Below are 15,587 nucleotides of genomic sequence, written 5' to 3'. Positions count from 1 at the left end.
TCGCAAACCATTTCTCTGACAGTGCTGGCCGTGTTGCTGTGACTAATTGTGGGACAACAACCAATGTTAGAGATATAAAAGCAAGTCTTTGTGATAGAGAGGACACAGGGTTGAAAACTCAGCTCAGGGTCAAGTGGGATGTTCAGGTTGCAAACAGTTCAGCTCTGACAGAAACAAAGGCCATAGAGAGGGCTGGAATTGCAGGCAAGTGTATACAGCTGGTGGAGGAGGCTGAAGAAGATTGCTTCAAATCTTCCTAAACTTGCAGCTTTAAAAATTGCAGCTCATTTCAGACTGAAATTCAGACAAGCAGTCCAACAATCCAGCAACAGTGGAGGTGTTGAGAAAGTTGCTGGAGGACCATGAGCTTAGATGTGGAAGGTAACTATTGGTTAGTGTTGCCCAGCAGCTGCACACTGATGAGAAAGAAAATAATTCTCCTAGCATGTCCAAATAACACAGCATTTGTGTTTGGCAGGTCAAGTCCTATTAGTTGCCACACCCATAATCTTAATTGCAAATGTAGTTGACTCTTAACTGGCCTCTAAAATGGCCTAGCAAGCCATCCATTTATGTACAATAAAAAAACCTAAGAATAGATTTGACAGACAAACTAGCATTGACTTAGGCACAGGATTGGGATACACAAAAGCACATCCAATCACAATTGAGAATCTCTCATGGACTAGTCAAGCAACAGATGCTCATTGATTCATACCTTATAGCCAATCTGTATGACAATGTTTCAGACTCCTCCATTACAATATGTCCTGAGCCACTGGCAGTGCCAGTCTATTAGAGGTGCCAGCACAGTTGTATACATTGGGGAGGAAATTGAGCCACTAGATCCCTTCATCCAAGCTATTGCAATTCATTGAAAATAGTGGAGGTGCCAGCACTGATCCCTCTGGCACTCCACTAGTTAGTTTTCCATCCTGAAAAAGATCCATTTATCTCTATGCTCTGTCTTGCAATAGCAAGCTAGTTCTTAATGTATGCCAAAATCTATGGCATGATCTTTTAAATTGTGTAAGAATCTTTGATGTGGGACTTTATCAAATGTATTTTGAAAATCCAAGAACACTACTTCTACAGATTCCCCTCTATGCAGTTTGCTTGTTATTTCCTCCAGGTATTCACTTAAATTATTTAAGCCCAATTTCTCTTTCATAAAACCATTTTGGTTCTTCCTAACCCAGTTATGATTTTTGAAATATCTTGCTATAACCACTTTAATAATGGAGTATAACAATTTTTCTATGACAGGTGTTAAGCTAACTCTCGTTTCCTGCTTTTTGAATCTTTCCTTTTCTGAATTAGAGGCACTACATTGTTATTTTCCAGTCTGCTGGGACTCTTCTAGAATCTAGAGTACCTCTAGTACCTCTGCAGTCAGATATTTTAAGATCGTAGGATGTAGGCCATCAGATCCTTGGTGGTGGTGGGGGAGGGCTCTTAGCCTTTAGACTCTAATAATTTTCCTGGTACCTTTTACCTAGTGATTGTAACTGTTTTATGTTTTTCCCTCCCTTTTACTCCTTGAATTTCAAGTAGCTTCAGGAAGTTTTCTAAATCTTCTGTTGTGAAAACAGACACAAAATACCTGTTCAGTGGCTCTGCCATTTCTTTATCTTCCATTACCAGTTACCTAGACTCAATCTCTAGAAGACTAACACTCACTTTGGTTACACCTTTCATTTATAATATATGTAGAAACTTTTACTGATTGTTCTTTGCATTTCTAGATAGCTTCTCTCATCCTCAAATTTAACTCTCTTGTTTTTAAAAGTCAATCTTTGTTGATTTCTAAACCTTGACCAATCTTCTGATCTACCATAAATCTTCACAGAAAATGTAAAATTTCTTTTAATTTTATATTACCCTTAACTTCCTTATTTAGACATGGATGATGCATCTTTATCAAAGAGCTTTTCTTTCTCATTGGGACTTCTTCTGAGAGTTACTAAAAATGTGTTTAAAGTCTGTGATTACATATCTACTGTCCTGCAATTTAATCTAGATTTTCAGCTTTTAACTAATTCAGGCTTCACACCCTCATAATTACCTTTATTTAGATTTAAAGCATTAATCTTTGGCTCACACTTTTCAAGTTCCAACCAAACATACAACTATGTTCTGTTAGGATTACTGTCACCTCGAGGCTCCTTTACTGCGAGTTTATTAATTGATTTTGTATCGTTGTACATTTCCAGATATAGGATAGTTTGCTCCCAGGTCCATGCTAGAAATGCACTAACAAACTGTCCCAAATGTAACATATGAACTCATTATCCAGACTACCTGCACAAATTTAATTTAGCCAATTTAGCTAATTTATGGGTGGCATGGTGGCCCAGTGGTTAGCACTGCTATCTCACAGTGCCAGGTACCTAGGTTCAATTCAGCCTGGAGCGACTGTCTGTGTGGAGTTTGCACATTCTCCCTGTAGTAAAAACAATGACTGCAGATGCTGGAAACCAGATTCTGGATTAGTGGTCCTGGAAAAGCACAGCAGTTCAGGCACCATCCAAGGAGCAGGAAAATCGACGTTCGGGCAAAAGCCCTTCATCAGAAATACAGGCAGAGTGCCTGAAGGGTGGAGAGATAAATGAGAGGAGGGAGGAGGTGGGGAAAAAGTAGCATAGAGTACAATAGGTGAGTGGGGGTGGGGATGGAGGTGATAGGTCAGGCTCTGCTAGGAGGCGTCCAGTCTCCCCAATGTAGAGGAGACCGCATCGGGAGCAACGGATACAATAAATGATATTAGTGGATGTGTAGGTAAAACTTTGATGGATGTGGAAGGCTCCTTTAGGGCCTTGGATGGAGGTGAGGGAGGAGGTGTGGATGCAGGTTTTGCAATTCCTGTGGTGGCAGGGGAAGGTGCCAGGACGGGAGGATGGGTTGTTGGGGGGCGTGGACCTGACCAGGTAGTCATGGAGGGAACGGTCTTTGCGGACAGCGGAAAGGGATGGGGAGGGAAATATATCCCTGGTGGTGGGGTCCGTTTGGAGGTGGCGGAAATGTTGGCTGATGATTTGGTTTATGCGAAGGTTGATAGGGTGGAAGGTGAACACCGGGGGGGTTCTGTCCTTGTTACGATTGGAGGGGTGGGGTCCGAGGGCGGAGGTGTGGAATGTGGACGAGATGCATCTTTAACCACGTGGGAAGGGAAATTGCGGTCCCTAAAGAAGGAGGCCATCTGGTGTGTTCTGTGGTGGAACTGGTCCACCTGGGAGCAGATTAGGCGGAGGCAGAGGAATTGTGAATATGGAATGGCATTTTTGCAGGAGGTAGGGTGGGAAGAGGTGTAATCCAAGTAGCTGTGGGTGGGTTTGTAAAAAATGTCGGTGTCAAGTCGGTCATCATTAATGAGGATGGAGAGGTCCAGGAAGGGGAGGGAAGTGTCAGAGATGGTCCAGGTAAATTTAAGGTCAGGGTGGAATGTGTTGGTGAAGTTGATGAATTGCTCAACCTCCTCGCGGGAGCATGAGGTGGCGCCAATGCAGTCATCAATGTAGCGGAGGAAGAGGTGGTGAGTGGTGCTGGCGAAATTACGGAAGATGGACTGTTCTACGTAGCCAACAAAGAGACAGGCATAACTGGGGCCCATACGGGTGCCCATGGCTACCCCTTTGGTCTGGAGGAAGTGGGAGGATTCGAAGGTGAAATTGTTAAGGGTGAGGACCAGTTCGGCCAAACGAATGAGTGTGTCGGTGGAAGGGTACTGTTGAGGATGTCGGGAGAGGAAGAAACGTAGGGCTTAGAGGCTTTGGTCATGGCAGATGGAGGTGTAGATGGATTGGTTATCCATGGTGAAGATGAGGCATTGGGGGCCGGGGAAACAGAAGTCTTGGAGGAGGTGGAGGGCATGGGTGGTGTCTCGAACCTATGTGGGGAGTTCCTGGACTAGGGGGGTAGGACAGTGTTGAGGTAGGTAGAGATGAGTTCAGTGGGGCAGGAGCATGCTGCATGCTGTGTCTGTGTGGATTTCCTCCAGGTGCTCCGGTTTCCTCCCACAATCCAAAGATGTGCACGTTAGGTGAATTGGCTAAGCTAAATTGCCCATTGTATTCAGGGATGTGTAGGTTGGGTACATTAGTCAGGGATAAATACAGGGTACGGGAAAGGATCTGAGTGGGTTACTCCTCGGGGGGTCGGTGTGGACTTGTTGGGCCAAAGGGCCTGTTTCCACACTGTAGGAATTCTAATTCTAATCTACATGTTAACTAAGTCATCCATGATTATTGTAATACATTTATTACTTACCCCATTAGACCTGCAAGATAATTGTTACTAAGGGTCCCACATATTACTTCCATAATTTACCTCATACATTTCCTATTTCTTATTTCTACCTAAATTGATTCCACATTTGCTCTTTTAACTTAATGTCATCTCTCACTACCCAATGTCATCCCTAATTAACAGAGCTATCTCACCAACCTTTCAGAGCTTCTAATCTTTCTGAAATGTCAAATACTGAACTGTTAATATCCATGTCTCAGCCTTGGTCATCTTACAACCATGTGTCTGTAATAGCCATCAGGTCAGACAAATTTATTTCTCATAATTCGAATTGTTACAAATTCTTTAATTCTGGTTTCATACAATTTTTGTTTTCTCTGGCCTTATTTGCTCATGCATTCTTAAGATTATATGCTGTGTCCCTTCCAGCTGCACATGGTTCCATTACCCAAACTGTTATATCCTGCTCGATTACCTTATTGTTTCCCTTTAATATACTTTACTTTTTTTAAATGATCCCTTTACCTCATTATTCAGTATAAAGCTCTCACTACCATCCCAGTTATATGACTGGTCACTAGAACACTAGTGCCAGCATGGCTTCAGGGAAGATAACCCAATGATCCAGCCTCCCACTCCACTCTCCCTGTACTAGTATCTGTCATCCATAAATTAAAAACCATTTCTCCAACACCAGTATTTGAGCTGTACATCCATCTCAATCTTATTTATATTATGTGCAATAGAATTTATTGTTGACATTTTTCAAAGGCTAGTATTATGTCATATCATTGTGAATGTATGGCTGAGGTTCAAAAGCTTTGATTATCTCAGCAGTGGTTATGACTTCAGTTTTTGCACAGTTTAAAGAGATGATTAAAGGATCAGCTGTTTTAATGAATAAAGTTTATTTGTTTTAAAAAGAGATTGAACACCAAAGTTGATTCAAAAATTGTGAATGGGTTTTCTATTTCAGGTTTTTTTTTCCTCCAGTTGGGTGTGTAGGAATGAGATTGCATCAGATTTTTTGAAGTTTTTTTTTAAAATCTCCACACTGTTCCTGAGATCTGCCTATGGTGGGATCCAGACTGTATGGCTATGGAAGTGGCATGGAGGTATAAGAAGGCATAGGAAGTGGGTTTGGGTTTGAGTTGGTATTCTGTTGCCACGGAGTGTGAGGGAGCATAGAGGAGTTGGTCAAGGCTATGAATTACTATGATGGTAGAGTGGAGGTGTGAAGGCTTCTGGAGTGTTTGGGGTATTAGTTAGCATCAAGTTGCCATAGGGTTGGCATAGGTCATGATGCAATGAGACTTAATGCTCTAAGTTCTAAAAGCTTCACATGTAACCGAGATAAGGTCCCAGAAAATTGAAGCAGGCATGAAAACATTGGTAATTTGCCTGCCTCTATGCCCATCTAAGAGCTCTTCTGGTGTTGAGGGACCTGACTCTATGCCACCTTGACTCCCTGGAGTGAAACTGAATGGAGCTACAATAGAATACAGTTGGGCCCTCTCCTGAATTTTACTGAGCAGGTTGTCGTAGTGATAGCTGGAAAAGCATGTTTTCAGTCAGGGAAGAACTAGTATGATATTTTCATGGTAGTATATATCTTCTTAAATGGGTTTCATTCACATACACATTGGGGAAGTAATGTTCGAACAAAATGTTCTTGTTTTACACATTCATTCTGAGCAGTTTTTACAACCTAAACCAAGATTAATTATGACTGATCTGTTGTTAGGTTCACCCTCTCAGCCACTGGATGCATTAAAGACCAAACATGCAACAGAGAATTTAAAAATAAAATGGTTTTAAACTTCAATATTCAAGTTTAGATTTGCATAAAAGCACACTTGCCACATCTTTCTTTGGTTTGCTTTGTAAAGCAGCTTACCACAAACTGACATGTTGCCAGGAAATGATGTCAGACAGGATGCAAGCTTAATCTGTCAAACTGGTGTGTGTCAAGCATGAGTAATAAGATTATAAATAGTAGCTTAACTAAGTTTTGTGTTGCTTAACAATGTGTGACTTACTTATCACGCAATAGCTGTTCAATGCATTTATGAAAAATGCTTTTCTTTCCTCTTGATTTTGAAGTTGGAGAAAGTAATTTCATAAGCATGTACCACATTAGGTCCTTTTATTTTCCTATTTTCCCATACATCCTAACTCCCTTTGGATTCCTTCCAAATTCTACGTCGTGTCCTGGTCAGGAAATGACCTGAGGCTGAGGTGACATACTCCTAGACCTCGACTGAGTTATCTCTCAGGGACAGTTCAATCATTTGAGTTGACCCTTCCTCAGACTTTCCTCTCCATTCCAGAATTCCATGGTTGAATGATCATCCTCAACTCATTACAGCTTAGACACAAGTCCAAACTTGATGCATTGAAAATTGTGAAGACTGAGCTATATCCTGGCATGATACATTGTCCACTATTGCTCCACAGATCAGATTTTGTATCCGAGATTCCCTTGTACCACATGCTTCAAAATGGATCCCTGAGCCTGGGCATGTCTCCAAAGAATTTCCAAGGCTGTAAACGTCATCATATTTCCATTCATTTATAATAAATTTTGTCATTCTTGATTTATTAGCCATTTGCGTTATTTTTCCATATGTTGAGAAAAAATATTTAATGCAAAGATAATGCTACGTTGTCTTTCGGTAAGGTTAGGAAAGTTAGAAATTTAGACTGGTAACTCTCAGCGATGGTAACAGGATCAGTTGAGACTTCAGGGCGGGATGGTTGTCCCTTGATTTTTGCCAGTTTCCCCACGCCCAGGCAAAGGTCTCATGCTCAGGATTCTGAGCCATGGCCATCAATGCAGGCAGCAACTTTTGGGGGATATAGTGACAGAGCTAGAACTTCAAAGGCCAAAGGTTGCTTAGAGACAGAGGCTTCATTGGGAAGAGAACTTCTGTTTCATTTAAGCACATAGGAGGAAGACATGTCATGTATTCCTAGTCGCACTGCTCAGTGAAGCTAAAAATGGGAAACATTTGCAAGCAACTAGAGAGTGAAGGCAGGACTGTGAGGCATTAAGAAATGAGCAGAGAACCTGCCTGTGGTAAGATCATCACAATTCCCCAGGAGAGGAGGTCCTCCTCAGATACGATAATATTCGTAGGAATCCCAAGTATGTGTCCATGTTTGCAGTGGACTATCTCAACATTTTCAGTTGTCAGGAAAGAACATGCAGGAATGCAGCATGTTTGCAGAGGATACAAAATAGGAATTGTAAAGGCTGCTGACTCTTTTATAGCAATCAATTTAGCCCTTGTAGGCTTTGTGTTCCAGTACAAAAAAAACAATTTCGATAAATACGAACCATTTATAAAAGAGGCAGATTCATCGGTGTATGGTTCCACTTAAGCACAAGCAGGGAATAAGACTCACTCAGTACTACAGTATTTTCATTGGAGTCAAGACACCTGTCAGGTCCTTTAAATAAATAGAAAATAACTGAAGCCCTTTGGGGAAAAAAAGGAGGATATTCTGGTGGCTGTGGTCATTTCCAAAGAAAATAAGTTGAACCACTTTCAAGAGGTGATAGTCATAAATCTTCTCAGGACCAGCACTACTTCTGAAGCATGGTCTAAGTGATGATCACAGGCTGGACTATAAAATAGTTGAAACTAGTAAATACTACATCTAGGGATTTCCAGGTGATCTATCTGCTACCTAAAAGCTACAGAAGGCAACTCTGGCACCATCTGCCAGATTTTCTGATTCTGTTTGCTCCTATACTGTACTGGCAAAATATTGACATTTAGCTCATTGAAATGGGTTAATGAGGGCCCTCTAAGGTGATCACAGCTTGACAGCATCTATCTGAAAATGTAACAGAGGATAAAAAGACCATCAACATCTTTTCAAATGTGTGTGAGTTTAAATTGGCAATGTTATTAAACCAGTATCTCTGGTTTTCCCTGGTTATTGTTCCAGATGGGTATGCTAAGTGATGCTGCAATATCACAGATACTTGGCTGTTTGATGTGAATTGGTCGAGCTCTCAAACTCCATTGAGGCAAGGGATGGTGTGGGTGCCAGCACTTGGCCAGATGGGCATTAAAGATGGCACCAATACTAGGAAGCCCAGGAAGACCCAAATGCCTGTGGTGAGAAGGAGAATAGGACAAACAGGATATGGAAAAACTCAGGAAGCCTGACTGGAAAGGAACATCATTGCTTGTTGAACATCAAAATAGAGCTAGCTCCAGCCCAGGAAGGACAGTTCTACAGACCCATCACTGGGTCCAATTTATAAAGTGCTCAGGTTCCAGCCGGGCAGGCCATTGCCTGTTACCAAGGCAATTCATACTCAATGAGCTCCATGAGGATATTAATTAGTGATTGCTCATTGGCCTTATAGAGGTTATGATAGGATGTCACTGTGGTGTGGTGCCTAGGCAATAAGGTAAATTTGGAAAGATAGCACAAGAATTCTTTCTGGGGCTTACGCTGAGAAACCTTTCATGCAACACATGTAAAATCGCCAACCAAGTTCTGACAGGATTCAGCCCATAGTTTTTCAATCTTCTGGGAGAGGGAAATGACGCCTACCTAGGCTAATGTTTGTAAATGTTGCTGCTGTGTATGAAAATGAATCATTCATTTTAACAAAGGTTTTCAAAAGGCTTATTCTGGGAATGCATATGCATGCCTTCTCTAAAAGCTATTTGACAACCTACATGTAGCGGGCTGAATTTCTACACAAATTTTCCCGATTATCTGTTGTGACTTTGGCAGATGTTCCACACAAACATAAACGGTGAATGGGATTCCACCATTCCCCCATGGATTTTCTGAAGTTACCAAGGACAACAAGGTCAACCTGTGTGGAAACCAATCTCCCAATGACTGTAATCCACAGTTTCAGGAGGAGGGTACATACATCTGTTTTTGGCCTGGATTTGACAGGGAATATCTTACTATTCAATGTCTTGAAAGTTGTAGCATGTTAGAAGGTATATGAAGTGAAGATCAGGCCTAGGTCTGGGCTTCTGAATTCCACTGTCAGGCAGAAACATGGGGCAGAAGCCTGAACTGTGAGAAAAGCAAATTCCCTGTGACAGCTAATCGATGGCCAGAAAGTGGGCTCACTGTTCAACTGACGTTGGTGAGCAGACCAGCTCTTGAAGCTGAAGGATCACAGATGTTATGAGGAGCAGCAGATTGTGTTGGAAGCAAATGAGGGAGAAGACACTTGCAGGTGAAGGTGCCCCCTTTCCAATATTTTTTAAGTTGAAAAGGAAAAAAAATGATTGCGCAGCCGAGGCCACATCTATGGTGGTGGTGGTGAGGGGTGGCTTCTACATGGGTGAGCTGTGCTAGCAGCAGATTGTGTTGGAATCAAATGAGGGAGAAGACACTTGCAGGTGAAGGTGCCCCCTTTCCAATATTTTTTAAGTTGAAAAGGAAAAAAAAAGATGATTGTGCAGCCAAGGCCACATCTATGGTGGTGGTGGTGAGGGATGGCTTCTACATGGATGAGCTGTGCTGCTACTGTGCCTGCACATATCAGGAGTACCCCCCCTCTGCTAGGCCGCACAGACGCACTGAGTCATTCCTGCTCTCCTGAGAGAAATCTGCCTCCAGCAACCTAAGCAGGTTCCCACTGCAAGTGCAAACCAGGAGGCTGAAAGGAAAATCTAGATTGGTTTCTTTTACTTAATGAAACCTCCACCAGCAAATGGTAATGGCGAGGAAGCGCACTGCACACTGTAGTTGGACAGACCCACTCTGATGGAAAGGGTGTCAGTGGGAGACAGAGGTCTCCTGGGAAATAGAAAGATGCCCCTATTTCCAAAGGATATTATCCACATGATTCCACCTTCACACCATGTCTTTCATTGTTTAACTTTAATTCCCCTTCATGCTTGGAATGACCTGATACCGGTGGAATAAAGGATCCTTGCTTCATGAGCTTTGGGCTGCCCACATGTTTAAATCTCATGTTACATTTCATTATCATTAAGTGGCCCTTAATAAACAGTGTCAGTGACCCATCATGGGTTAGCAGGGGGCCTTCCACCTTCTCATCCAAAAAATGGCCTGGCACAGGGAGCTGTTCACGATACACCAAGGGACCAGCACTTCAGCTGGCAGAATTTTTTTATAGCTGCCTCTGATCCCAATCCAGGTACAGCCTCAAAAATCAAGTGCTAGATGTTTTGATCATTACTGAAAAATCTCGGGTGAAAGCATTGCTGAACTTATTTGTATTCATGGGCAGATTGCCAGAAATATTATTCACACACTAGGCAGGCTAAGGAAAATGGTGTGCCAGAAGCCTATACCTTGAGAGGAGGAAGAACCAGATTTAACTATGGGATTGGGATTTAAAACATCACCTTTCTCACGGACATTTTAATAAATCCCAGAGACTGTGTTTACTAAACAGATCCTTTACCTGCTGTACTAAGCAGCTAACTAAAAAAAAAGCTCATCATTGCCAACAAAAGCTAGTTATTTGACAGCGTTCCCTTTTTAAAACAAGATATCAAAAGTCAGTTTGGATTGCTCAATACAGACTAAATTGGAAACAAAAATAGAAGATGCTGGAAAAGATCAGCTGGTCTGGCAGCATCTGTGAAGAGAAATCAAAGTTAACATTTCGGGTATGGTGACCCTTCCTCAGAACTGATGGTAGCTAGGAAAATGTTGGTTTATATGCAGAAGAGAGAATGGGGGAGGGAGTAAGGATTGATTCAGATGCTATTTAACATCACTGCCTTAAAGTCAGTACAAGTTGTCTACACAGATGAAAATAATCAGTACAGTCAAATTTAACAAGTAACTTAATCTTATAATTTAATTCCAGTATGAAAAAGGAAGAACAAAATTTCATAAATGTTTATACAGGAGATCATCCTGAATAGGCAAACTTTCCTCTTCACCATTCTGTAAACATGCAGCACAATTTTGCAAAAATATTCTTGTGGCAAAAATGGTGTACTGCCGTCTGCACTGGGAGGCAGAAACCCCTAAAGGATCTTGGGACATATCTTCTCAACCCAAGGCTGGAAAATATTCCACTTATGTGACTGTGATCATAAGATTTTGTCCATTACTGTCTAAACTGATTTGCTGCCATCATCAAATGTGCAGTTTCTTAAATATCTTTCTTGACAGGTTTGCACTAGAAATCTGCTTCTTTGATATTATTCAAAGAGCAGTTGTTAAGTTTTGTTTCTTTGTTGACATTCCTTACACAAACAATTATCAATAATTTTCAATAGTTGTCTCTACATGTTACGTTGTTGAGTCTTTACTTTCTCCTCAATTTCAATACTAGGTCATCAAATTCACAAAAGGATAATTGGGCAGAGCCACAGCAACTGGAGTTAGTTATGACCCAGCTGGGGAAACATAGTAGTTGCAGAAGGCAGATCGCCCAGACTTTAGTGTAGACTTCCCTGGAGGACCTCAAATATGGATGCTCAGAGAGGTCATTATTCATTTAAACAGTCAGCAGAGCTAACAAAGTATTGTGCACTCGTGACCTTTTATAATGACAAAAAGTGCACTGAGATCAAACAACAGTCTAATTTGTGTGTGAAAAACAAACCCTAATATTCAGACAAATAATGAGTCCCAGTTTTCAACCAGAGATCAAATGTAGCTGTCACAGAGGGGGAAGAAAGAAGCTACATTGTAACATGAAAGGATTAAAATGATCCTCAGATCTTTTCCTTCTAAATGTAGACATCTTTATTGGATTCACATTGTACAGCCAGAGCACAATTATTGTGAGGTGGACACAAACATAAATTTTGGATGAGGAATTCTGGCCAAAGGTTCAAAGCAGTCATCCAATCTACTGGTCACTACTCTAAAAACATAAAAGATGTCACCAAGAACCATTTAGCCCTTTAAAGGTGGCTCAGCCACAAAAATTTTCTACCTCAACTCCACCTCCTGCACTACTCTCATTTCTTTCAATTCCGTTTGACGTCCAAAAATCTAGCAACCTCTGTCTTCAATATACGTCACCACTGAATATCTACAGCTGCAATGGAGAATTTCAAAGTTCATACTGATGATCCATTATCATCTACTTGTTGATATGTGTATGTGCCTGGCTGACAAATGCTGTGCTAAGCTTAACTATGGTATTCCCATGGTTGCTGCTATTCACTGCCTAGGCTGACATGTGGAGAATAGCCACTTAGATGGGATGTACAAGGACTGCCAGCACCTATGGAATAGTAAAGTCACCATAATCATTCAAGACAGACCACTGATGGTGGCTTAACCTGAGTGTCACTATGCTTCAGGTGAAGGGACAGGTTAAAAATGAAGGGCCTTCATGATAACTTGAGCCAAAATGAGAATTGAATTTGTGCTGATTGTGTCATTATGCATCACAAAATTAGCCATCCAGCCAAATGAGTCCATCAATTCCCCCACAGAATAGTAGATCAGCCATTGGTTCTTCCAGGAATACCTGAAGTCAATGTCCATTGCAGCATGTGGTGTGCCTGGCAACCAATTTTTATATTGCCTTAGCCATCCATGACGGTAAATGTGTCAGTGCAGTCAGCTAGAAATAGCTGCAAACTCAGGGATAAAAATTGTATTACATGATTTGTACATCAGACCAATTCACCAGCAAGAACAAATTCAGCAGAAAATAGCTTAAATATTTTAAAAACAAATAATACAGAAATAGACAGCAAAAAATATTTTGTTCTTCCAAGTTCCCAGCTTCTGAGTCTCTTTAGCATATTTTGGGACTGAGTTTTGAGACAGTCGCTGTCCACATTTATACATCAAAGATAGATTTACAAGATTGTGTCACTAGAATTATAGTGAAAAGAAGCTTCCAGTTCTGTCCATGATGCAATAGCTGAAATTGCTGCTGCTGCTGCCATCGGGTTTGATCTATCTATCTGACTTTGGCTTTAAAACAGAATCATTTAGCTCAGCACAAGATAATTCAGCTACAATCTAATTGTTTGTGATTGGCACAGAATGAAATTGCTCTCCTTACACTGGGACATCTCTCTAAATGAAGAAGCATTTTTAATATAAGGACTACTCTCTCTTTCCTTTCAATTAATATTACATTTTAAAATTCTTTGTATCAAGAGAATTGAGTTTTGATTCTTTCATTAGTGCCTCATTGATTCTCAGTTTTGACATGTGACAGATGCTAGGAAGTCATGTAATTTTCTTTATTAAAATTACTCATGTTTCCCAACCACGTTGACAGATGTTTCCCATTATTCATCAATAGAGAAAATCTACAGAATGGATAACATCCAAGTTGCCAATAATCTACATTTAGAGCTTGTTTTGAAATAAGACAGAACTTGCTAAAATCTCTTTTCTGCAATGTACCAAACCTATTGATTTTCACTGGTGAGGTTATGATGTGAAGAGGATTGAGAGAATGCCATGAATCATATGGAGGTTTTGGTTCATGTCATCAGCCTTACCATAATTGAGGTGCCGGATACAGTCATTCAGGACAGCCCCAAATTCACGCTGAGTCTCTTCATTTTCAAAACAGAAGTAACTATGCTTTCTGTACGGGTGCCATAGATACACTGAGTATTGGGTATGGTTAACGAGAAAACTCTGATTACCATCCTTCCCACTGGCTGCTGAAAAATAAGCAAAATTAATGTTATTAGGAGAGGAAATATTAATATAATTACCATGCCCTGGCTCATTGGTCTAAGGGTATGGTTCTTGCTGTAGGAGGACTGAGAAAGTGTGAGAAGTCCCAGGTTCAACTCCCAGATAAGCTCTCAGATTTGGTAACTAGCTCCTTTATTGTTAGAGCTCCTGTGATGGTGACAGTGGTTCAACTCCCACAGACTCCAGAGGTGTGCAATGAAATATTTGAATAAATGGATTAGAAAATATCTACAAAACAAAGTACCATTTATTTTCTGTCCACCATCTGCCTTAGATAGATCAGGGACACTGGTTGCTCCAACATGTTAACTTGCGGGCCATTTAGGAATTTACCCATACCCAATACCTAAAATTACAATAATGTTTACAAAAATTTTTTGCTAGGCTAGGTCAGTATTTATTGTCTATCCCTAATTGCCCTTTGTAAGATAATAGTGATCTGCCTTCCTGAAATGCTGCAATCCTAGTGCTGTATGAACACCCACAGTGCTGTTAGGAAGGAAATTCCAGGATCCTTCCCTAAGAACATAGAAGGAATGCTGATATAATTCCAAGTCAGGATGCTTTGGGGCTTGGATATGAATTTGAAGGTGAAGGTGTTCTTACGCATCTGGTGCCCTTCTCCTTCTAGATGGCAGAGTTTGCAGGTTTGGAAGATGCTGTGGAAGTGAGTTGTCACAGTGCACCAGTTGCGGAGAGGATGAATATTGAAGGTGGTGAATGGGGTGCCAATTAAGAAAGGTATTTTGTTCTAGATTGTGTTGAGCTTAAGGAGATGTTGGAGCTGCAGTCTTTCAGGGAAGTAGAGATTAGTCCATTACACTCCAGACTTGTACTTTGTAGATAGTGGGCAGGCACTGGAGAGTCTGGAGGTGATCTACACATCTCAATGTCCGCAGCCTCCGACCTGCTCTTATACCAACACGTATCATATTGCCTGTCCAATGCGCCGTCAGGTGCAGTCCAAGTGTAATGGTAGGACACGTGTATGATCTCCCATGGGGGACGGACGGACACACACCTTAAAGTTTTAAACTGACATCACTGATCAACCCTTAATTTTCTTAAGTGTTGAACCATTCTTCATGATTAAAAAGAACATGTAATATTTATTATGACAGCCATACATTCCAAAGCACAATTATGTCAATAATGAAGAATTTTTAAAGTGCAATCACACTGTCAGTAGCTTATTTGTGCTCAGCAAGCTCCTACAGTCACTATGTGATAATGAGAAGATAATCCGTAGGTGTTCAAAGTTTGTGAAAAGATTTGTAGCTCAGGTGCTTGTTGTTGTGGTTCTGTTCGCCGAGCTGGGAATTTGTGTTGCAGACGTTTCGTCCCCTGTCTAGGTGACATCCTCAGTGCTTGGGAGCCTCCTGTGAAGCGCTTCTGTGATGTTTCCTCCAGCATTTGTAGTGGTTTGAATCTGCCGCTTTCGGTTGTAATTCCAGCTGTCCGTTGCAGTGGCCGGTATATTGGGTCCAGGTCAATGTGCTTATTGATTGTATCTGTGGATGAGTGCCATGCTTCTAGGAATTCCCTGGCTGTTCTGTTTGGCTTGTCCTATAATAGTAATATTGTCCCAGTCGAACTCATGTTGCTTGTCATCTGCATGTGTGGCTACTAAGGATAGCTGGTCGTGTCATTTCGTGGCTAGTTGGTGTTCACGGATGCGGACC

At 41.3% G+C, this 15,587-nt stretch overlaps 1 protein-coding gene across 4 annotated transcripts in view; it reads right to left on the bottom strand.

Moving 5' to 3' along the window:
- niban1a (niban apoptosis regulator 1a) overlaps positions 1–15,587 on the bottom strand; it is a 133,352-nt gene that overhangs the window by 47,430 nt on the left and 70,335 nt on the right. For 3 of the 4 annotated variants that reach the window (XM_043699559.1, XM_043699561.1, XM_043699562.1), the window contains exon 5: positions 13,701–13,868. In XM_043699559.1, coding sequence (XP_043555494.1) covers positions 13,701–13,868 — 168 coding nt within the window. The remainder of the gene's footprint in view (positions 1–13,700; positions 13,869–15,587) is intronic. The other variant, XM_043699560.1, reaches the window with a different exon arrangement.

This window comes from Chiloscyllium plagiosum, chromosome 11, assembly GCF_004010195.1.
Source record: "Chiloscyllium plagiosum isolate BGI_BamShark_2017 chromosome 11, ASM401019v2, whole genome shotgun sequence".
Lineage (NCBI taxonomy): Eukaryota > Metazoa > Chordata > Chondrichthyes > Orectolobiformes > Hemiscylliidae > Chiloscyllium > Chiloscyllium plagiosum.
The sequence above is the reverse complement of the archived record's forward strand: the minus strand, read 5'-3'. Positions and strand labels throughout refer to the sequence as shown.